Consider the following 23,157-nt stretch of genomic DNA (forward strand, 5'->3'; position numbering starts at 1 on the left):
GCCCCCCCCCTTTAGCTTCCCACACCAGAGAACCTCTGGAGCCTGGATAAAGGGCCCCACTGTGTTTCCGAGGTGCTTGGGGCACAGCGCCATCAAAGGTTATGATGCTGGTAGGTAATGGGAGGCCTCCCTCCTTTCTCCCGCATGAGGCACATGGGTACCCAAGCAACTCAGCAGGTGGGAGGGCTGGGAGGGAACTGGGTGATAGCCTTAGATGAGTCTCCAGGCCTGTCTTAAACCCACCAGCAGTTGCCTTGTGGCAAAGACTCAGTGGGAGAGGTGGCATGTGCCCCACGGTTGAAAAAGCTTCAGGCATAGGAGAGGAGTCTCCAGATGCCCTCCTCGTTTGGAAGGCCTTCAGCTGCTTTCCCAAACAAGGGAGAAACCAAAGATTGGGGTGGGGAAACAGTCTATAGGCTTGTTCTGGATTAAGCTTCCAAAGAGGCCCCAAAGAGAGGTCCTGGGGGCTCTCTGAGCTTGGCTGTTTTCTTGCAGACATTTCACTGTCCAAACTTGGTACCACCATCCATGATACATGGGTGATGATGTGACCTAGTTAGGGTAATGAAACGTCTACAAGAAAACAACCAAGCTCAGAGAGCACCAAGGACCCCTCATCTCAACCCTGAGCTACGAATATTCTCCTTTATTGAGACCTCAAAGAACTCCCAGCTCATCTACAGTATCAGGAGCTTCCATTTGGCCCAAGGAGGGAGAGGTTGGGGCGCTTTGATGGTTCTTTTGTCACCCAACCCAAACAAAGGAAGGCCAAGCGGGGAAAGGGGAATGGAAAGGAACCGAAATTCAGCTGTGGATCCAGCGCCCTGCTGAACCTTCCGAGGCCCTTCAGACCCCATCAGGTCGACCTCCCTATTGCTGGGCTATGCCAGGAAAGGCCAAATCTTCCCTCTGGGGAGTTTTTGGCTAGCTCTGCAATTCTCCCTTTGGCCAGATGGGGATCCAAGCGCCAGGGGTGTCGCAGAGTCTGTTTGTCAGCTGGCCAAAGGGGGACAGGTTAGGCAGCTGGTTTACAGCTGAAGAGTAAGAAGTAAAACACCCTCAAACCTAGGTGTGTGTGAGAGAGGGGGGGAAGGGAGAGGGAGAGAGGGAGGGAAGGACACACACACGGACACACACAAATTGTACGTTTGTGTGTGTTGGGAGTAACAAGAAAAATTGGCGGCTTTTCAGCTCAAAGGTTAGAGAAGCTTGAAAAGAAATCAACTCCAGAAAGAAGGCTGTTTTCGCTCAACCGGCATTAAAGACCGCAAAGGTTAGGATCCAACCCCATTAACATCAATGGAACCTTCTCCATTGACTTCAAAATACGATGTAGATTCGCCCTAAATAAATTTTTTTTCTTCCAGTAACAGTTATGACGAGTTTTTTTCCGTTCGCTTTCATCTCTTTTCTTCCCTCCCGCTCTTCTCCTCCTCAAACCCCCCCCCCCATGCCTAACTCCAGAGTTTTGATCGGATAAGACAGATAGATATGTTTTAAAAAGAGGGGGGGAAAGAAAGAAACGCCAGACAATTAAGATATCTTGCTTTCTTTTTAAAGAGAGACTTTTAAGAGAAAAAGCAGCTTTATAAAGAACTCAATAGTCCCGTTCCACCTTCTCTGGACCTAATCCGTAAGAAAGCGAGTGAATATGTTGCCCCTATTATCTAAAAGCTAGACCATCTGACGCTGGGTTATAAGGATTTGTTTCCAGGAAAAGAAGAAGAAAAAGTGGGGGGGGGGGAGTTTGTGGATAAAAAGACGCTGGGAAATAAAATCATTCCTTGGTTTCTTAGTGTCTTAATCAGTGAGGCGGAAAACTAGCAGAGAGAAGGGAAAAAAACCCCAAGCAAAGCAAGCAAGATAGCAAACCGATCGCGGCACCTTTCAGCTGCGGAGCCGGGATCAAAAACATTGTAGCATCTGTTGAAAGAGAAAGTGTCTAAATCCTATAGAAGAGCTTTAGACTTATAAGGAGGGGAGGGAGGGAGGGAGTTGGGGTGGGGGGACGGGTGGAGGGGGGGGACGATAAGAAACGGTGTCTCGGGGATGCCTAAAACCACTCAATCACTAGAGAATTTCTCCCGGGTAGAGAGAGAGGGAGATGTCTCTTTTTGTTCTGTCAAGCCCTCGTGTATCCATTATTTTATTTGCTGCTGCCTGGCGTTTATCAGATTGAGACCGTATTTGTCCCCCTCTGAGACCTAACCTTGCCTTATGCTTTGGGAGTAATGGGCTCTTAAAATCCAGGCACACAGAGGCAGCCCTGCAAGGGGAAAAAAGAACATCAGAGATTGGCATGACTGTTCCAGGGCAAAAAAAGAAAAGAAAAAAACCACTTGGAATCCTTTTAAAGCTCGGGAAACAAGGCGTTGAAGTCTACTTCTCTGCGCCCTTCCCCCCCCCCCGCCTTCCGAAGCTCCCGCTCCCCCCCTTTCTTTATACCCTCCGCATTTTATGCGGTGAGTCGAGGCCAATAAATAAGCCCCCGTCCAGCTTTTTTTTTAATTTCACCCCCCCCCCCAAACCAAGCTTTGGTTTGAACTGGGACCGATGATTAAGGGCAGCGGGGGTGGAGGTTGGGGGGTGAACGGGGGTGGGAGAGAGAAACATTGGGAAGCCGGGCGTCCCCATCCCAAACAGGCTTGCTTCAAAAGATTTCAGAACGAATTAGGCTCAATTTGTAGACGGTGGGCTTCACCAGCTGTGGGAGGGTGGGGGGGGGGGAATAGAGCCCAGGGCGAGTGTTTTTTTTAAGGTTGGAATTTCAAACATTTTATTCCTAGGCTAGGCAAGGAAGCCCCACACACACACTGTACAAAACAGAGAGCTCCCTGCCTGGGGGCTTCTAGTGAGCGAACAGCTGGTATCCTTTTTGGGGGGTAGAGAAACTGGCATGGGCTGCCTTCCTCCGTGATCATCCTGGGGGATGCCTGACTCCTGCCCCATCTTCTTCCTGAAGCGACTCCCGGCAGTTCAGGTCCGGCTAGAAGCCAGCCCAGTTCTCCACCTCACTCCTGCCTGACAAAGCCCAACGACCCCGCGAGCATCACCAAAAGGCGGGCAGCGCCGGCTTCCCAAGAACCGCCTCGGTTTGCCCCCAGAGGCCTGCGCGCACTTTTCAGACTTTGGAGGGCGAGGTTGCCCTTTCGGGACCGCCTGAGCCCATCCAGCGCCCTGGGAGGGAAAGATGGTCTGCCGAAGCCCCCGCCGTTGCTCTTCTCCCTCGAACTTCTCCAACGAGGAGAAAGGAGGAAACACTAACTCCTCTCCGACTAGCAGAATTGCACCTGCTATTAGGAATCTTGGGTTAAAGGCAATTTAAAAACAAAAACAAAAAAAACCATCGATGAATCCTGTCGAAGCGACCGTCCTCGCAAGGCTACGACTGACTGTAAAGATGAGCATCCTTGAAGGGGGGCAGGCAGAGAGGACCCTATTCATCGCAACTGGGAGGCTGATTGCCATGGACCGAAAGAGAGGCTCGGATCTTCGCCACCCTCATCCACAGCCCCTCCTGGAATCTTTTTCCCACACTTGGGCGAACTATCCCGAGTCTCGCTCCCGTTGAGTCGCCAGAACTAGCCCAGCGCAGCGACTCCGGTCCAATTCTCTTCTCTCTCTCTCTCCCTCCCCCCTCTCTCTCCCTCTCTCTCTCCCTCCCTCCCTCCCTCTCTCTCTCGGAAGACCTTTGCTAAGCCCTCTTGGGGCGCCCCCCAGCTCCCCGCTTCTCTACGCTCTCAGACTCCAACAGTGCAACCGAGGGTGAAGCAGGGGTCTCCGGCCAACCCCTCCCCCCAGAGTTCCCTTGCTCTGACTGAGGATATCCCTTCCCGATCCTCAAAGCCTGGGAAGGAAGGCTACAACCGACGTGCACTTTAGGAGAAGGGAAAGAACCTGCTTAATGCTGGCAATCTTAAAGCGACGTCTGTGAAAAGAGGAAGTCCGCCCAATACAAAGATAATTTTCTTACCTCCAGCTTACTTATTATGCCAACCTGAGCATGGATGAGCAGAGGCCAGCCTCACTAAATCCCACCCCACCTTACTTCCGACTAAGAATGGATAGAATTTAGTCCGAAATTAAATTAGGCCTTTTTCTTGGCATTCCTTGGTTTAGGATCGGGCCCACGATGCATTTAGAATAGGAAGGGGCCAGCTACAGGGTTAAGGGGAAAGAGTTAAACCACAGACGTCGGTAGGATATAACAGCAAAATCTTCCCCTGAGCAGAGAGCGCTGCTTCCGCCGCTCTATTAATTAAAGTCTAAAGTCAGTGGTGCCCGATTCAAATGGGCTCAGACTGCTTGGTCTCACAGTCCAAGAGGCTATGAGGGAGTGTGTGGGATTCGGTCCCAGCAAATCCTTTTCCTCTTCACCTGAGCGACCAGAATGCTTCTGACTTTCAGGGTTGAGTTGAACTGGCTGAACTCGGATTTGAAAAAACTCTGAAAATCTCCCATCTAGAGCCTCCCTGGCATCTTCCTGGCATTCTCCAGCTGGCGTCGTCCTGATGAACTAAAGGACAACCCATCAGCCAGAACTGGTTAGGGTACAGCTAAACCCTAAGGAAGGGTTTGCCAACACAGCTGGCGTTAGGTATGATGAAGAGGGTCCTTCTTGTTTTTATATTCACCCAACTCCCCCTGGTCCACACATTGCTCCCTCCTCTTCCCATCTGAATGCCCTGCTGGTGGCAATTCCAAGTTTTGACCACACCTTCCCCGACTTTCCCACCTTTAAACCGACAGACAGGTAGCAACTCCAGAGTCCAGAGGGTCTTGCAAATAATAAACCCCGTAGGCTCCTTTGACGGGCCAACACCCCACCCCCCATCCTTCCTCTGGGATTTGGTTTGGCTGTCCCAGGCTGCCTGATTGCAGCCCTGAGAGAACAGCAGTGCCCAATGCCTCGAAGCTTTAATGCCGATGCTTTGCAAGACATCGCAAGACAGTGGAAGCCTTGGGAAAAGCGATGGAAAACCTGGAGCTGGTCGTTCTTTCAAGGCAGGTTTATTGCAGCGAGACATTTTACAGGAATGAGCTTGCTCTGGCTCATGAAAGAAGGGAAGTGGGAATAGCTGTAGATCTGTATTGAAAGAGCCCCCTAGCTTGAAGGTGTGACAAGAGCCCGTCTTGCTTTTGCTGCAGCACTTATTTCATTTCCTGGATCCAACCTGTTCCCACCATCCCTGCCACAACGTCTACACACAATGCATCCAGCTGATAGATAGATATTTTGCTTCCTCCCAAAGGGAATTCAAAGTGTTGAGGTCCAAGGGAGTAGTGGGATGGAGGGGGAAACCTCCCCCCCCCAAAAAAATCGGTATTGGACTCAGTCCTCCACTAGTTTCAGCCACCAATGCAAACACGCCCCCCTCCGAGATGAGGCTTGGGGCCTGGTCTTCCGAGGGTCCCTCCTAGAAAGCTCCCTTCTCTTAAAACTGACATGTCTAATTGGCAAACGGTGCCATATCGTGTCCAGAGGTCTCCTGTGGAACATTTCTACAGCTGTCTCCTTCAACTAGACGCTTATTCATGTCGCCTTAATGAGAAACAAAACGATCTCTAATGAGCAATTACATAGCGACAGAATTGTTCCCATAACAAATTCTTGTGTGTGACAGAAACATCCTTTGTACCAGATATTCTGCATATTGTTACTGATTTTCTTTCTTTCTTTCCTCCTCCTCCTCCTCTCTCTCTAGCGCGCTCGCTCGCTTTCTCGGTCTCTCTTCTGGCTTTCTCTCTTCATTCTCCTTTCCCAGACAGCACAAAGTAGGGTGTTGGCTACTGGACGCTGGAAAAGCTGACCAGAGCCACCCCAAGAGAGGACACACAAAACAAGCAAAGAAGCCCCGATCCTCAAGGGAGTGAACTCAAGCCAAGGGGATATGAAAACATGCCTCTTCCCCAACCACAAGCAAGCTGGGAATGCCCAGGCATAGCTGGCACCAGAACCTGCCAGCAGAGATCAACCCTGAATTTGGAGTCCCTGAAAAAAAAATCCAAATATACTCCAGCCTGGGTTTCAAAATGCCAAAGCCTTATCTTCTAAAAGGAACAAGTACAAGCAACCCATAACAGCAGGAGTTCTGCTGCTGGGGTTGCCTCTTTGTTCTCTTCCCTTCGATACTTATTTTCAATACTCCAATTCTCATTTTTCTGGCAAAGAAAGGCAAGATTCTACAAGAGGCATGGATGGCAATTCTTCTGTCGACTAATCATATCCTGAAAGACGGAAGAACTGCGGGTTTTTTTTTTAGCCTGTCCACCATTGGGGATACTTCTTCCCACTCTGGGCTCCATCATTTGTTAATTACGCTTCCAAAGCGAGCGGATACAGTGAGGATTTGCTCATAGTCTATCAGCGAGTTAGCATGGGATGCCTTTTAATTGGGAGAAAGGGACGGCGGTTGTTTAGGGACTTGATTTAAAAACAACCCGAAACTCTGCTTCTGGCGGCTTGCGCAGTTTTCTTAGTAAATGTAGGTCATCAGTGGTGCTCTCTCTTCCATTTTGTCCTTACAACAACCCTGAGGAGGAGATTGGACTGAGAGAAATGCCTGGCTCAAAGTCACCCAGGGCGTTTCTGTGGCTGGAGATCAATTCGGGTCCGGTCCCTCCATTGTTAAACCCTTCATCCACTGGTTCTCCTTCTCCATGGTTTTTTTTTTTTAAAAAAAACCTACCTAGTCTATCCTTTATCCTAGATAAAGGGTGGGATTCAGGCAAGTGGATTGAAAAATCGCCGCTTTTATCAAACGTCAAGTGGGCATTCCCAGGGAGGCAGAGTTGACAGTGAGAAGGAAGTTGGAAATAGAGTCAGGTAGACCTCTGTCGAGTTGCCCCTTTAGGCTCTGGATCGTTTGAGAAATCAGATTGATCTGGGAGGGGAAGGGACGGGAGGAGAAGGGAAGGAGCAGTTGACTGAGCTCTCTTCCCGGCCTACCTTGCGTTGGTTGTCCTGGGACAGACGTCCCCGGGTACCACCCAGGCCTGGTGCCCCACGTCCCTGTCTGCCCATTCAGCATTCTTAGCTTGTCATACATTCCATCTGCTCCCATCTGTTGCTTTTCACTAGCCAGGTTGCGTAGGACTCGGTTGATCGAAGAGACCTGGAAGGGAAATTGCATTCCACCAAATGGCAGCCACAGTGGTACAGAACCTCACCCCCTCCCCTCCCCTTCCCATCCCCCTCTCCTTTTCCATCCCAGCAACAGATCGACTCTGTCCACCCAGAGAAGAAAGCCAGAAGTGAAGCAAAACTCACTCGGCTTCCCGGGATCGTGCCCACCATTCATTTCACCGGGTTCCTTGGCAAGCGGCCCCTTAAGATCTTCCCTGGCCCTCTTGCTCCGTTCATTGCAAGTTCCCGGCTTTCAGTAGGGCCACTCTGATCAATGGGGCCCCCCAAAGGATGCAGCGCTAGGCTGCCATTACAGGACTGTGGGGTGGGGGGGAATGGGAGATGCATTCAGGAGGCAAGGCATATGGTACGGGAGCCTGAGCAAAAAGCTGGTGAAAAGCAAGTGGCACGAGAGACCTCTGGGTTCAGCTGTGCCTTCAAATACATTTGGCACCAAGGCAGCCAAATTTAGATCCCTTTTGGCAGGGCCCCGGGCGGGTTAGCTGGAGTACTTTCCTTTCACAGGACAATCACTTCTTTTGGGCAGTGAATAGCCTGGGGCAAAAATGCCTCATCCTCTTCAAATTAGAAAGAAATGCCCAGATGAAACAGTTCAACTTGTACCTATCCCCCTGTGCCGGTGCCATTCCTAATTCACACAAAAAGATTTTCCCCACTCCCCCCACCCTTATTTATACATACATACATACATACATACATACATACACACACACACACACGTATGTATGTATGTATGTATGTACACAGACACAGACACAGACACAGACACACACAGACACACACAGACACACAGACACACACACACACACGGGATATTCAAAAGCAGCATATTTCTATTCTTTAAATCCCCAAGAACTTAAAAGCCAAGAGTGAGTCCCGAGTTATCCCCCCCCCCCTTTGCAGGTTTTGCCCCTATGGAAGGAACAGTGGGGCAGAGAAGGGAGGAGTACGGAGCTAAAAGAGAGGGTGGGAATGGTTATCTAAAGCTTTGTTCTAGGTCAGACAGAAAGGAGATTTCTCGAGGAACTTACGCTGGGTATATTATCGTTGGTACAGACCCCCTCCGATAGTAATCTGTCTCGGATCTCCCAAGCAAAGATCGAGGGGCACTCCCGCTTATACTGCGCTATTTTGCTTACAACTTCTGGAGTCGCTACTCTCGGCTTGCTACCTCCGATTGCCCGCGGTCGAATGGAGCCAGTTTCGTAATACCTGCCCAGAATTTTACTCACACAGCCATTCGACACCTGCATCAGGGAAGTGGACAGAAAATCACATTATTAATAATTTCAAGACAAAAATAAAATTGTTTAAGTATGCATTAAACAATGACAAGCTTACGTTTTGATTGTCCAGCACTTGGACTTTTGCATCTGCATGGGTCTATAACACAAAAATATACCTTCAATGGTATGAGAACTTACTTAGAGAGGTTTCTTTTTTTCTTTTCTTTTCTTTTCTTTCTTTTTTTTTAAAAAAAGATTACATTCCGGGCCCTACACGCTACAAAGGTGAAATGTTGGTTTCTAAAAAAAAAACCTTCTGACACAGGGGAAGGGAGAGAAAAACTGAAGAAAGGTGGCAAATGTGGACAAGACGTTTAGTAGATAAGCTACGACAATGGCATCTTCAGACCAGTTTTCAAAATAGATACATTCCTGGGGGAAGGGATTTTGGGGCTATAGAACTGACCTATCAGAGACGAATTCGACTGCATTCCTAAAGCCAAATACTGGCCAAAACTTCTCGGAGGGGGGGGGGGGTCAGGATTGCCGAAGCAAAGGCGATTCTTTGAGTATTGCTGGTTGTTCAGCCTTTGCGTAATACATGCATGCAGAAAACAGAAGCTACTACATCCGAGCGGAGAGAACACCTTAGCTTCCCCCCCCCCCCGCTCCGTCCCCAATGCAATGGGGAAATTTCCCAGAAGGGCATTGGGGATATATGGCTATCTCTTATCCTCGCCCAGTTCGTTCCCAGAGCCAACTAAGGCACCGCTCGAAACCCTAGGTGACCACATACAAATAAGGCATAGACAGACTGGTCAAGCAATATATATATATATATATTATATTTCCATGATTTGGAGACACCGCTGGACTGAGCAGAATTCATTATTCTTTCCCCCCAGAAAGCTGGACGGGGGAAGTTTGCGGCCGTGGCAAGCCCTCCTCCTCCCTGGTTTTTCAGAAGGCAAGAAGCCCCAGGCTTGACTCCAACTGGGGAGGCGACTGGCGTTTTCACCTGCAGGATTCGGGAGATGTCGCACGGCCGAGCCCCGCTGTGGGCCAGTTCCACGATTTTTTGCCGGGTTGAATCTGGCAGCGGCCGCCCGTTGACAAACACACCGCCCAGCTGATTCACGCCGCTGTGACCTGCGAAGTGGGCGAAGGAAAAGAAGGACAATGGAAGTCTCGGTCACCTGAGGAGCCCTGAAAGAGCTGGCAGCTCCCTCCTGGGTCATGAAAAAGACAAGGGCGGCGGCGGGGGTGGTGGTGGTAGAGGGACACGGGGAAGGGACAGGAGGTGTGGGGGGGGGGAGCCTATCGAACGCAAGCAGCTCTGTCCCACGAGGTGGGCCTGGAAGAAGCGGGGGGGGGGGGATACTTCAAGGAAATAAGCGTTTCAAGAAAGCCTCCAGTCTTGCAGCCGCCACAGTCGCAGCCGTCTAGGTTATAGGCACAGAAAGGGGATTCGTCTTCTCTCGGTTCAAAATCGACACAAAGGTCTCTAAATCGACACCACCATTTCCTTGAGAAAAGCCCAGCTCCACAACCCTGTTAGGGGTAGAGGGACGGGACGGACAGGAGGGTCACTCCGCTATCGGCTCTCCTGTCCCACCGCCCCGGCTTGCTTCTCCCACCCCCCGCCCCCAATTCTAGGCGACATGCCGAGGGTCTGTCCAGAAGAGCAACATTTGGTCACACCTTTCCACTCAGCCGTCATCCTTTCGGCAGATTGGGCAACGGCCGAGCAAAAAGCAGTGACGGTGGGGGGAGGGGGGGTGGCAGCAAAAAAAAGAAAAGAAAAGCCCCCGTCTCTCGGATTGAGCGTGGGGTGGAAGCCGGGCGCTTGGTTTCGGGAGCACCGGGTAGCTCCGACCCGGCAAGGGTGCCCTGCCCTCCCTCCCTCCCTCTTCTCCCCCCACCCATACAATGCCCCGCAAAGCAGGAGAAGCAGCCCAGGCTGCCTGGTTCTCCCCATCGCCCAAATTGTGCCACCCCCCCAGAAAGTCGCCTCTCCCCCCACGCGTTGGCGGTAAAAGAGGGGGCAGGAGAAGGGACACTGGGGTTAGGAAGGAAAAGCCACCGGTCTGCATCCCCTCCGCACAGCTCTTCCACCCACCCGCACCCGGCCAAAGGCAAGACTCCCAAAAGGGGTTGGAAAAGGATCCCCAACCTGCAGCTTTAAGCTTTGGAGGAAAAAGGTTCCCTGGAGAAGATCTGGCCTCTCTCTCTTTCTCTCTCTCTCTTTCTCTTTCTCTCTCTGCTTCTGTTCTGCTCGCCTTCTCTCTTTGGAGCCTTCTGCTAAATTGACTCCAGGAGCCTCGGCTTCTTAGCAATAAATAAGCTCCAAATATAGAAGAGCAGGAAAATATGATGAGTCTCTCTGACATTTGTCTTTAAAATAAAACTAGCTGCACGTCAAGTTTGAGCTTAATTTCTGGAAATAGGCGGAAGTCGCCCCGGATCATGCATGGAAGGCTAATTGAAAAGATCAGTTGGAGCACTTGTAGCAGACCTGTCACTTTGTGACAGTGCTCCGCTCTTGGATATTGCATCTCCACGACAAACGGGAGCAGGATAAAAACGACCCTTTCTGTCCGGATTTGGGTATCACTCCGACGAGAGTGAACTCGCCTAGCTATCCCTTCGAGGAGAAGCGACTTTTTAAGGTAGCCACAGGGTCAATCCGGACACCACCGAAGGGGCGCGCTGCCTCCGCGATAAATCCGAAGTGACAAGAGTTGGAGAGAGCAGTGGGGAGAGGAGAGGAGGAGGGGGGGCGCGGGCTGGGAGGAGGGGAAAGGGAGGCTTGGCGTAAAGGCCACTGGAGAACTGCCCAGCCATGGCTGCAGAAACCTCTAAAGGGGGAACAGCGGCCCTCTTGGCTTCTATAGATGGAGTAGCTGACCGGGAAGGAGCTCAAGAAAGCTTGGGGAGGGGGCGGGATCCGAGGCCCACTTTTCTCCCCCTCTCGTCTTCCCTCCACCAAGTGCTTGTTTCCTGGAGAGCCTTTATGCTCAACGCTGGCACCCAGATCCTCCCTTTCTCCTATCCTCTCCTTCCCCCCCACCCCCACACATTGGCCTGGACTGCAGAGAAATCTTGGTCGTCACCCCCTTCCTGCCTGAGGCCATAAGTCCGTAGCTGAGTCCCGAGCAGCAGCAGGTGCCCCCTTCTGCTCCCCATAAAGCGGCGAGGGGGTGGTGGTTTTCCACCGCTACTGTGTGCTCGGAGATCTAGGGCCTGCGAGGTGCACCGAGGAGCGCTATACTTCCTAAGCCTCCACATCCCCCTCCTCCACCCCAGGAGCCGATGGAGGCCATTCGCTCCCCTACCGGAGAGGCGGGGACGCCTTTCCTCCGCCGCGCCTCAAGGAAGGCAGCCCAACTCCCAAATCCCGCGCAAAAAAGGTTAAGCCTTAATCAATGCCTTAATTTCCCAGGAGAACGCAGGCAGTTGGAGCCCAGGGGCAATGATTATGCGCCTCGGCTTCTCGGCGAGCCATCTAAGAGGAAAACATATGGTCCCAATTTGGACGTGCAGACACGCAGGAGTTCTCCACACAAAGCCGGGAAAACTGGCCGCGACCTCCACCCAAATCACCCCGCGGGCTTCTTTCCCCTCCCCTGGGGGTAGGATGGAGGAATTGGGGGTGGGGGTGGAGGGGCAGGAGGGAATCGAGTGCAAAGGCATTTGCCATTCCCAGGAAAGACGCTCGTGTGGTGTAGGGGAGGCCTGGCCACATAAGGGACGCCGCTCTCTCAAGGCGTCCTTATCAGAAATATCTCCAGGGACGAGTCAAAACCTCGAGCAGGACCTCTTCACCAACGCTACCCCAACCCAGCCACGGAAGCACTTCTGAAAGTAGCTCGCAGATAAAACTCAAGCGCCCAGGACCTCGGCAACTCAGCTCCCCAAACAGGCCTCCGGGTGCATTGGCACAGAAAGAGACCCCGCGGTTGCGGGGGGGGGGGAGGTGCTTACCCCCCAGTCGGGGAAACTACACATCCAAGCGAGTCTTGGGCTCAGACAAAAGGGTGCAAAATCCCCGGGATCCAGGGAAGCAGAGGCCGCGAGCCGAAACGCGGATTTTATCAGGAGGGGGGCCGGATTGGAGCCGCTTAAGGGCCGGCGTGGCCTGGCCGGGGCCTCTGCTGGGCTCCTTAGAGAAGAAAGCCCCGCTGTGCTCAATGGGGCTGACTTCCAAGCCCTCTTCCGAAAGCCAAGGGGATGGAAAGAGACCCGGGGGTTACGTGCAAGAGCAAGCGAATCCAGAGAAGAAGAGGGAAGCAAAACCTATTGAAGAGCCGATTCCGCGACCGGAGTCTCGCCTGCCCTTCTCTCCAAGGAAATCCAGACGGAGTTTGCATACTAACGAGGAATCTTTAGGATTTAAAAAGCTCAACCGAAGAACAACCACCGGCCAGGGAGGGGGGGCTGGGTCGGTGCTTTACAGTAGGCTTAAAAGAAATCCCCATGCTTCAACATGGGAATCGCTTGCAAAGACCTCCGCGTTGTTTTCACCGGCAGAACTTTTGGGGAAATTTAGGGCACCGTCCAATCTCAACGGATCAAGCCTACCTCGATCTCAGGAGGAACCCGCGAGCTTAACTCGCCTTCCCTGCACGCTGCACAACGGGAGCAATTTTTTGTCCAAGTCCATGGACAATCCGGAAAAGCAACTTTCCCACTAAGAGAATAAGGCTGGAGGACTCTCCAAGCTCTCCGCTCCGGCCATGTCTACCTCCAAATAAAGAAGTCGCGTTAGGCTTCTTAGCACGACTTGCTGCCCCCAAGGCCGACTTTCTTATTGAAGGCGAAGCGAGTTTATCGGCAAATGAACAGCGCGGTCGATCGTAAAGAGCGTCCAACCATCTGGGGCTTAGTCCTCTCGCCAAGGTGCGGAGCTGCGCGCGAAACCACGGCCCTGCGGAAACCCGGAGCGGGTTTTTAGAAATAGCGGGGAGGGGGGGGGGTTGGTTGTTTATTCATTCTTCTGCTGAAAGCACCTATGCTCCACCCAATTCCCCAGGAAACGAGGCGGCTGGGAGTAAATTGTGGCCAGATTTGGCAGAAGCAAATATCCTGGCACCTCTTTCCCATAATTCGGCTCCCCCCTTCCTGTCAATGTCACTCGGGATTCCCTCCAGCCTGCGGAAAGGCCTGGCGGGGGTAGAGGCAGAGACGATGCTCTTCCTCTTGGAAGGGCATCCCGCTCAGATCAAAGAGGGGCCCTTCTTTTCCGAGCTCCGGAAGGAAGGCACTAAGTAAGCCCTTTCAGCCGGCCACTGGGAACGGCCCTCTCGAGATCGGGGACGCCGCCGCCTCCTCCGTCCCACCGCACTTGGAAGGTTATCTCCAGGCTTCCAACCCCGTGCCTAAAATACACTGAACAAATCAAGCATTCCAAACCAGTATCACGTCTTGCGGTGGAAATCGCCCACCCTGCCCAGCTCTTCAGTCTGGCAGCGTCCTAAGGTCCCCTTGCTATTTGTATTACGCCTCTCTGCCTCGGCGCCAAAGAGGATAGCTGACGTTTTTGTTTTAAATGCATGATTAGGGAATGCCTAATGCCAGGGAGAACTCGCTGGGATTTCGAAATAAAACTCATTGCTAAGGCATTAGTAAAGAACAGTTTTCTGGATTCTAGTGGAGGGATTCTAGTTTACCTTACTTTTTGGAGAGTGCTGGGGCCTTACTATGACAATATCCCAAAAACGGAGAGGTTACGGAGGGTCTCTTCCAACCTTTTGCTTTTACTCTCCAGACTGATCAAACGATCGGCCTGGATCTAGCAACTCCCATCGCCCTAGCACCACGCCTTCTTGAACAAATACCTTGCATGCTAAGGGAATTTCCTTCCAGGTTAATAAAAGTTGCAACAACAGATTGAGGATTTCAACTAGCTCACCTTTTTTTTTACCCACACCACAACAAACAGCGAACCATGCCATAATGCAATGAATCGGCCTCCCTCCCTCCCTCCCTCCCTCCCTAGTTTTAAGATGTGCAAAAGTTACACAGGCCTCCGTGCTCCACTATTTCTTGCACAAGCTGCTGTCATGCCCATCACTGGAGAATGCTGGGGGGAAAGGGATGGTGTGAAGTGGACAGGAATCCATAACATGGAGAGCCAAGGAAAAGAACCAGACTTCTAGAAACCTGCTTGTGTGGAGATATTGTCTCCCACTCCTCATGTAGAGCATTATTCTCACAATGCCCCTCCACAACAGTCAGAAAGAACCTGCATATTTGAAGGAAGGAATCCAGGAGCTGACGAATTTTACTGTGGGTCTCTCTACAACCGGTGGCTCGTCAGTCCACAAAAAATATATTCTTTCGCCCATCTCCATTAGGTGCAACTACAAGGAAAAGGCTTCTTCTGAGATGAGTGGATTTCCATCCCTCCAAAATGTTCTTAAGGACAAAGAATGGAATTTTCCACACACTGCCCCCCCCCCAAGTTCAAAAGCCTTATCTCTTGGTTGAAGAGTCCAAAGAACTTCATTCATCCAAGCTCTTTCAGCTTTCTCTTCCACTAGGGAGGACATTTTCAAAATGAGTAATATTCTCTCTTCCCAGCCACCTGACCCCCCAAGCCAAACTGCTTTTTCAACTAGACATGCTCAAGCTGACATCCCAAAAGACAGGAAGAGCCACTTACTGTTCTGCATTGTGGACCGTTGAAGCAAGATCCCACGTGGCTCGGGAAGAGGGCACTGTTAGTGATAAAATCAATATTAACCAAGGTAATGAAGCAGGTTGGCAGTTCCAGTATTACGATGGCTAAGAAAGGCCCCCAATTTTTTTTAATTTATTATTTGTTTGTTCTCTCCCAACCCTGATCATCTTTAATAACAAATCACTGAATCTTTCATGCAACCATGCAAGATAAATCACATTCTGAGGAACTCTTCAGCTCTCTCTGCACATCAGCTACCATGTGAGAAGAGAGGCTGGTCAGTCACTTTTAACCCCTAATATGGACTCATTCACATTATTGTACTATAGGGGAACACAGGAGGAGGAGGAGGGGGAGGGGCTTGAAACTTGCCTGATTTATGAGTGGACTCTCCTCTCCTGCAACTTAAGGAATCACACATCTGTGTAGTGCTGATTAAAGTTTTCCCACTAGGATAAAGAAGAAAAGTGCATGAAAAAATAAAATTAAGGACTGTTTAGTTTACATCCTTCCCTCCCTCCACCTGCCCCACCCCCATTCAAGAATGGGGCTATTCTTGAGAGTTTAGAAGTGAAGAAAATGTGGACATGCCAGTCTTCTGAACTGTTTTTCTTCCTGAGCACGGATTGGGTTAAGAAAGAAAACAGTTCAAAAGACTCATGTGTCCAGCTTTTCTTCACTTTGAAACTCTTGGGAATACCCCCATTCCCTAATAATATTGGAGTGCTTCTTGCAAGAATGCAAAATTTTGTCCCGTGGTATGTCTGCCGTTTTAAAACAAACAAACAAACCCTCCAACAACTTGACTTTGAGTTGATTTTTATGGAAGCGAGTATAACACATTCTTTCTCTGGTCTGACAGAACTTTATAGGTCAAAGAAGGCTTGCTACCACATATCATTATAAGAACAACCACAATAATACTAAAGCAGGAGAAGAAAGATATTTCTCGGTTTTGCGCAAATATCTCACCTGAGGCATTTTAAATTAGTTGGATATTACTTTTGGTGAGAAAACCAAAAGTATCCCTCCCCCCCCAAGAGGCACTAACAATCCCTAACAATTTTTCAAGAGCCACTAACAATCCCACCCCCACCCCTTTTTCCTCCCCGAGAGGGAAGAGAGCAGTGAGAAGGGAAGGGAACGAAGAGAGAAATCCACTCGTTCTGGTTAACTTCTTTCTGGTCTTTAGATCTTCCCCCCTTTCACTGCACTGTGACACACGCTGTCTACCTCGCCTCACTGCTTTAAAAAGTAAGATCAGGAGGGGGTGAGAACTGCGAGCACAAAGCTCATGGGAGGCAGACAATGGCTTCCATTTTATTCCCCTCCCCAAACTACAGCGCTAGAGCCATCTAGCCTTCTCCTGCTCGGGCAAGGCAGCTTCCAGCTTAAGGTACCAACAGCCCTTCCATGTATAAAGGACAAGGAAATGTCCTTTCCTCCCAGCCTTAGGCCCAGGACCTGGGCAGCCCCAATGTCTGACTTAGGTGGGTGTTCCTTCCTACAGCCCTTCCTTCCTTCCTTCCTTCCTTCCTTCCTTCCTTCCTTCCTTCCTTCCTTCCTTCCTTCCTTCCTTCCTTCCTTCCTTCCTTCCTTCCTTCCTTCCTTCAACAAAAACATTTTTTTTAAAAAAAAGTTCTGTAGTTCCTGACGTGTCTGCATTTTATCCCAGCTCTTTCTTTTAGGTTCCCAGCCTCGCAGTAGGAAAATAGAGAAGTAATTTCTCGTTATAAATATCTGGAGGTAATTATGTTACTGGTGCGAGTTGTTAAGGGTTGTAAAAAGATACAACAGCGCAGCGGGGTGCTCAATTGGGGTGAGACAATTACAATAAAGAAGCTATTCAAGAGGGGTTTTCTTTTTTAAAAAAAGCGGAGGGGTGAGGGGGGGGAGAGAAAACCGAGAGAGGTAAAGGAGATAAAATAATGAAACGGTGCTCGCTTTCAATTCCTTCGTCTCCTCCCACGTTCTCTTTACTTATTTATTTAGAAAGCTTTTCCCATCCCTGATTTTGTTTTAAAGAAAGCCTTTCTCTCCCCCCCCCCGCCCCAATTCCTGGTTTGTTCACAGAGACCCATTGTACTCTTTCTCCGGGGAAGAAAAAGAGGCCAAGGCGGACGGACGGAGTCCAAACTGGGCCCGGCTTGGACGGCTCTCCCGAAACCATTAAAAAACAAGAAAGACAACCGGCGATGCCTTTCCCGCAGCATGAAGGACCTTCCAGGGGTAACATATTGACTCCGCTGCCGAGGGGCACCTGATTAGCGGCCTGGCCCGGCTAGAGACGAAGCTGGAGCTGAAGCCCCGTCCTCTGCACCTCAGGCTTCCCCAACCACTCGGGCCGGACACCCTGCTAAGCCCGCTGTCGACCGCGGTTGTGGTGGAAGAGGGGGGGGCGACAAGCTTTGCTAGTTTGGTAGCCGCCGCCTTTCTCCACGCGGAAACTTTGGCTTCTCGGAGCTCTAGCGAAGCCGGCCTTGGCTCTTCGGCCGCCCTCCTCAGGACCGGGAAAAATGAGGCGGCGTCCATGAGAAAAAACATCACACACACACACACACACACACACACACACACACACACACACCATCGGGCAGCAGTTCCCACTTTGCCACGAAGCAGCCAATTTCTCACGTTGCGTTTTGTGGTGAGACACCGCGGCGGCCGGTGTGCCACCCATCCCTCAACCGGTCCAGGTGTCCTGCTCTCGCTTTCCATTTTTTTTCCAATTTTATGCTTAGATTTGGTTTCTCTTCCAGCCGGTGAAGGCCTAATTTGGACCGCCTTTCTTGAAAACCGCCCCCAAATCTGGACCTCATCGGTTCGCTTTAGGATGCCGGGGTCTCCCTTCCGTGGCGAGCACAGTCCGCTCTGGAGATGATCAACGTTTACAATCCCGTGACAAATCGGAAAAAAAGATAAAAACGCTAATCCAATGGCGCGGAGACGGTTGCAAAGGTCGCCGGCTATGAAAAGAAAAAATACGGCCAAAGAGTCCAATTAGGATTTTTTTTAAAGGCCTACAATGGCCCACGGCCCGCAGCCGCCACTTTAAAAAGCTTCGCTGTTTTTCAAGGTCTCGAACCAGCCGGAAAACTTTGTCCGCTTCTGCTCTCGGGGGGGTAGTTGTTGCTGGTTGGTCCCTTGTTGCTGTTGCCGTGGTTGTTGTTTGGAAGCCGCGGGTCTGACTCTGAAGGAGTTTTAGCAAAGGTCAGTGGATTTTTCGTTCCCTTGAGAGACCTTAAAGAAATCGCAGAGAGAAATTGCTTCTTCCTTCACTCTTGTTTAAGCGACTCGGTAGGCAGCATTTCCGCGTGTGCAGGTTGGCTCAACAGTGAGCGCCATTTACTTCAATGGGATGTGGTGTGGGCATGAAGCTATAGCCTTAAAGTACTGCGGAGGGAAGTGGCAGAAAACTTTTCTAGGATCCTATCAATTTTCACTGGGGCTGGGAGAACAATTTAAAAAAAAAAAGGGGGGGGAGGCATCCAGGCATACAAGGAGGAAATATTCATTTGAGGGGGGAAATCCAATGCACGAAATGGAAGCAGGACCTCTGTTTCATTTCGAAACTTAATCGTAAAGTTCTGTGGAGCGCAAAATTTATATTTCCGATTTCACACAACCGGTAGTGAAAGGGGTGCAGAAAGGGGGACTCGATTCTTTCCTGCTTTTTGGGGGGTGGGTGGGTGTCCAGAGTCCTTTTTCTTCCCCTTTGTTTTTGTTTAAACAGTTGGAACTTCTAGCCGGGCGATGGTCAAGTTAGAAAGTTCGTTTGGTTCCTTTTCTTCTGCGGGCGGATAAGTTTGGGGAGATCTCGGGGCTGCTTGATTGAGAGTGACAGTCCTTTAGGCTCGCTCAGACCATCCCGGACACAGCAACTACTCAGAGCTGACTCGGCCTAGAACGTGACGCTACAACCACCAACACCCCCCCCTCTCTTTTTTTTCTCTATTTGCTTATCACCAGGCACATGAATAAAAGATCCATAAATAAAGCCCCCAGGATTCCCCCAAACGGGACTCCTTCCTCACCCAAATAACACACAGGCGCCTGCCTCTTTGGAATACAAAGCAAGAAAAGTAAGGGTGGGGGCCCCGAGATACATCCACACTCGGATCGATCCAGTCACCTCACAGAAAGCAATCTATGAATGAGCGCCAGGCGGGCGCAGTAGAACAACAGCAAAAAACCTGGTGGCACCCAGTCACATCCACCACGCGCGTTCTGGGAGTCCCTGCAAGCCTCGAGCGAGCTTGTCGCCCTTAGTCAGAAGAGACCAGTCTTTGGGAGGAGGGTTCTGTCCAGCCAAAGGCAGCCAGTGAGTCTGGCGGCCCTGCTGCAGCCATTGCTTCGTCAGGCAAGATTGTTTTCGGGGTGGGGGAGGGTGCATGAAAGAAGAGGAGGAAGTAAGCTAGCTTTGAGACTGGTGCCTCTGCCAGGATCATCTCCGGAATATAAAAGTGGAGATAAGAAAGGGGGGAATGTGTGTGTGTGTGTGTGTGTGTGAGTGAGTGAGTGAGAGAGAGAGAGAGAGAGAGAGAGAGAGAGAGAGAGAGAGAGAGAGAGAGAGAGAGAGAGAGAGAATGGGCGAAAGAGAAAGGACAGATAGGAGGTGGGAGGCAGCGTGCAGCCTAAGGAAAAGAAGCAAGTAGACTCACCTTTTTGAGGCATCCTGTCTTGTTGTCAAAGCTCTTGTCAACAGTTTTTTAAAAAGCGCCCGTGATTTGAAACGATGGTGTCTTTAAAAGGGTTGCCAGTAAAAGAGTTTTTCTCCAGTGATGCTGCTGGTTGTGTGATCTTGAGTTCCTGGGAAGGCGACAGAGATTGACAATAAAATGGGCTGACACTGACTGGAGAGGGAAGAAGAAAGAGGATGTGAGAGGAGGGAGGGGGGCGGAGAGAGTGGGGGGGGAAGAGGGAGAGAGCCAGAGCACACCTAGGCTGATTGGTGATGGTTCAAGGGTATGGATGTGCGTGTGCGCCTAGTCTCTGCCTCGCCTCCATCGGCCCATTAGCAAAAGCTGACCTCTGTCACCATCTTCCAGCAAAACACTTCCTCCCCGCGCCTTAACCAGAGCGGGAAATGAGGCTGAGCCAGGGTTCGCTTTTCAAACCCACTAATCACTCCACGCATGCAAATGCTCGGCTCGCTCCCACACAAAATATTGCTTTATGCAAAGCAACGCCATTGCCTCCCAGCTGCCGATTGGATGTTCACTCACACTGCCTAGTTCAATTGGCCCATTTGTTTGAATATGAATGCAGCGGCTTCTCTCTCTCTCTCTCTCTCTCTCTCTCTCTCTCTCTCTCTCTCTCTCTCTCTCTCTCTCTCTCTCTCTCTCTCTCTCTCTCTCTCTCTCTCTCTCTCTCTCTCTCTCCCCCTCCCCCTCCCCCTCCCCCTCCCCCTCTCCCTCTCCCTCTCCCCCTCCCCTCCCCTCCCCCTCCCCTCCCCCTCCCCTCCCCTTCCCGCTCCTCCTCACTTGGATTCCCCTCCCCAACATTTTCCATGGGTTCCTCTTCTATCTTTTCCTAGCTCAAATCCGAAACTTTGGGGGGACAAGAAGAATGAGTGGGCGGGCAATTGTCAAGCTTCGCCGTTTTGGCTTTGGAGAGGTGTTTTTTTGGTTTGTTCTCAAGTTATCCAAAATAATGCCACCGGGGCCTTCCTGAAGTTTCTCTCCCTCTCTTTCCCCCCTCCCTTTTCCCTTGCTTCCTTTCCTCCTCTTTCCTTGCCCCCCACCCCCGCTTTCATTTACCAGAGCCAAAGTGCCTCTTTGCCTGCAACTAAAATATCAACTCTGCTCACACCCGCCCCCTCGCCTCTGAGATAGGGCCCGGAGTAAATAAATAATGTCGCTTGAAAAACGAGTGCCCTTTTCTTTCCAAAGCGACCGCGGTTGGTGCGGGCGGGGGACGGGGAGAGGGAGGGAGAGACGACCCATTTGCATTTAAACAGTTAGCTTCCACCAGACAATGGAGATAAGGGGGAAAAAAATAACATTCAGATGGTAACGACATAAATATTTGGGAGACAGGCGCTTTGTCAAGAGGGAATTGCCTGGAGGTAGCCAAGTCTACAGTTGGGTACGTGGGTATTCATTCCCCCGTTTTCTCCAAATGTGATGGAGAAAGGAATTTCTCTCCTCTCTCTCTCCCTCCCTTCTGCCTGGAAAGTGCAGTGCAAATACACAATTTACTTTGTGTATTGAGGGCTCTCGTGAAAAGGGCCTGAAGAGTCCTTGCTTAAACTTCTTCCACGTGCCGTTTGTTGACTAAGAGCTGTAAGGTTCCCTCGACCTGCCCCCCCCCTCCGCCGCAGACATTACAAAAAAAAAAAAAAAAAAAGACAAGGCGAATTGAGGAGGGGGAGTAATAACCCCCCCCCCCAATGGGTGAATATGTGTGTGATGTCTTTTGCTTCCACCAGCTTTGGCCCAATCTTGCATCTCATCTCCGGCCCGTTTCTTCTGTCTGCACCCAGGCAGAAAAACCGAGGGCCGAAGGCAGGCAAACTTCTGGCCACACACTACCACAAGTTCATTTGTTGAATGGCGGAGTATTAGGACACACCTCAGTACACTCCAAAGCAACCCCTCCGCGCCTGCATTTAAGGTGACACTGGCAGCACCAGTTCGAGCTCAGGGTGTTCCGATCGTTGATGGCGAGCGGTCGGGGGTGAGGGCGCGGTGGGGGGGGGGGGGGAAGCACTTCCTCTTGCATAAAGGGAGAGGGAGGGGCGGGGGAGCGCAGGGAGGAAGAGAGAGAGGAGGAAGGCGCGTCCTCCCCCCCCCCTTTTCAAAATTCCAGGAGGTTGAAAAGGCTCGGGGTGAGGGGGTGGGGGTGGGGGGCACACGAACGCGCCAAGCATAAAATGAAGTCGTAGCCCCGCATACACTTGACTTCTCTTGACATGTGAAAAGTGCTAAAAGTCAGAGCTCATCAATAAAGTAGCTGGCGATTGAATGAGGGCCCTGACAAGCATCGCATTCTTCCAGAAAGTACAATGAGGAGACAAACGACTCTGCCAAGGAGTTAGCATGGGAGTGAAAAGACGCCTCAATGGGAGCTGGATAATGGGCTGCCAGGCCGTCATGCACTGACTGTCATCTGCAGCCCGGCCGAGAAACTGCGGCGGCCCCTAAGAGCACAAAACTGGCTGGAAAGACCAACGGGCAATTTCTTCCGAGGGTGGGCCCCCGCCTACGGCCGGCCGGCCGGTCAGCCAGCCAGCCAGCCAACCGGCCAACCGGCCCTCCCCTCCTTCTCCTTTTCTCCTTCCAGCCTCCTTCCTTTCCTCCTGCCTATGTGCCTTGAAGCGGAGGGCCACTAAACTGTGGGGCTCTGGTTCTCTTGGGGCTGTTTCCCCCTCTCCCATCGCCTGGGTGGTGGGGAAGAGATTGAACAGAAAGAAGGGAAAGGGAGAAATTGAAGAGGCTGGAATTGAAATTCAGGATTTTCTCTCCGTGACAAACTTTTGGTGCTGGCTGGTTTTTGCCGGCTGGGGCTGCCTGTCCTTGTGCAACTAAGGTGGGTGGAATGAGGTGGGGGAAACCTGGAAACCTTTAAAAAAGGGTTGAGGAATAGGAATCTGGCTCTTTTCCTTTCCTTTTATTTGCAGATCTTGATTCCCCCCCCTTTAAGCTCCCCCTCCAGTTTTTTTTTTTTTTTTGCATGTGTGGGGGTGCTCAATCAGCTCTTCCTGGGTGTCACCCGTCCCTTCAGTTGCTGAAGAAAAGAGAGGACCGGGCAGGCTGGAGCAATGGTTGTCCTTTAAGCCATCGTAGTTAGGCCTAAGGCAATCTGTATTTTCCCCATTGAACTGGAAAGTGAGGACTAAGTTTGCAATCGGAACCGAATATAATGGTGGAAAGGGGTGGGGGAGGAACCGGGGAAGGGTCGAACAGGACTTCCGTAAACGTAAGTAGGAACTTGAGAATTTCCTGGGCTGAGTTGCTGGCGTGTGCTGAAAGAAGGCTGTTCGGGTTGCTAATTTAGTTCTATTTAAAAATGAACCTGTCCACCCCCCCCTCTTCCCCGTTGGTACTCCCCACTCTTATTATTGAGTCAGCCCCAGTAAATTTGAATTCTTTTAATGTGAG

General features: G+C 51.1%; 1 protein-coding gene across 8 annotated transcripts in view; it reads right to left on the reverse strand.

The window, feature by feature from the left end:
* PAX6 (paired box 6) overlaps positions 1-23,157 on the reverse strand; it is a 43,892-nt gene that overhangs the window by 13,520 nt on the left and 7,215 nt on the right. For 3 of the 8 annotated variants that reach the window (XR_014174100.1, XM_081938398.1, XM_081938395.1), the window contains exons 2-8: positions 19,717-19,864; positions 15,428-15,504; positions 15,038-15,092; positions 9,392-9,522; positions 8,489-8,530; positions 8,179-8,394; positions 6,950-7,115 (exon numbers count right to left, since the gene is read on the reverse strand). Coding sequence is in view for 7 of the 8 variants with exons in the window: in XM_081938398.1 (XP_081794524.1) it covers positions 6,950-7,115; positions 8,179-8,394; positions 8,489-8,530; positions 9,392-9,522; positions 15,038-15,047 (565 nt within the window). In the remaining variant the exon portion in view is untranslated. Of the gene's footprint in view, positions 1-6,949; positions 7,116-8,178; positions 8,395-8,488; positions 8,531-9,391; positions 9,523-15,037; positions 15,093-15,427; positions 15,505-19,716; positions 19,865-19,994; positions 20,134-23,157 lie in introns of those variants that run through there. The other 5 variants (XM_081938400.1, XM_081938399.1, XM_081938396.1 and 2 more) reach the window with 4 other exon arrangements.

Source organism: Natrix helvetica, assembly GCF_964273705.1.
Source record: "Natrix helvetica genome assembly, chromosome: 1".
In the NCBI taxonomy this organism is placed as follows: Eukaryota; Metazoa; Chordata; class Lepidosauria; order Squamata; family Natricidae; genus Natrix; species Natrix helvetica.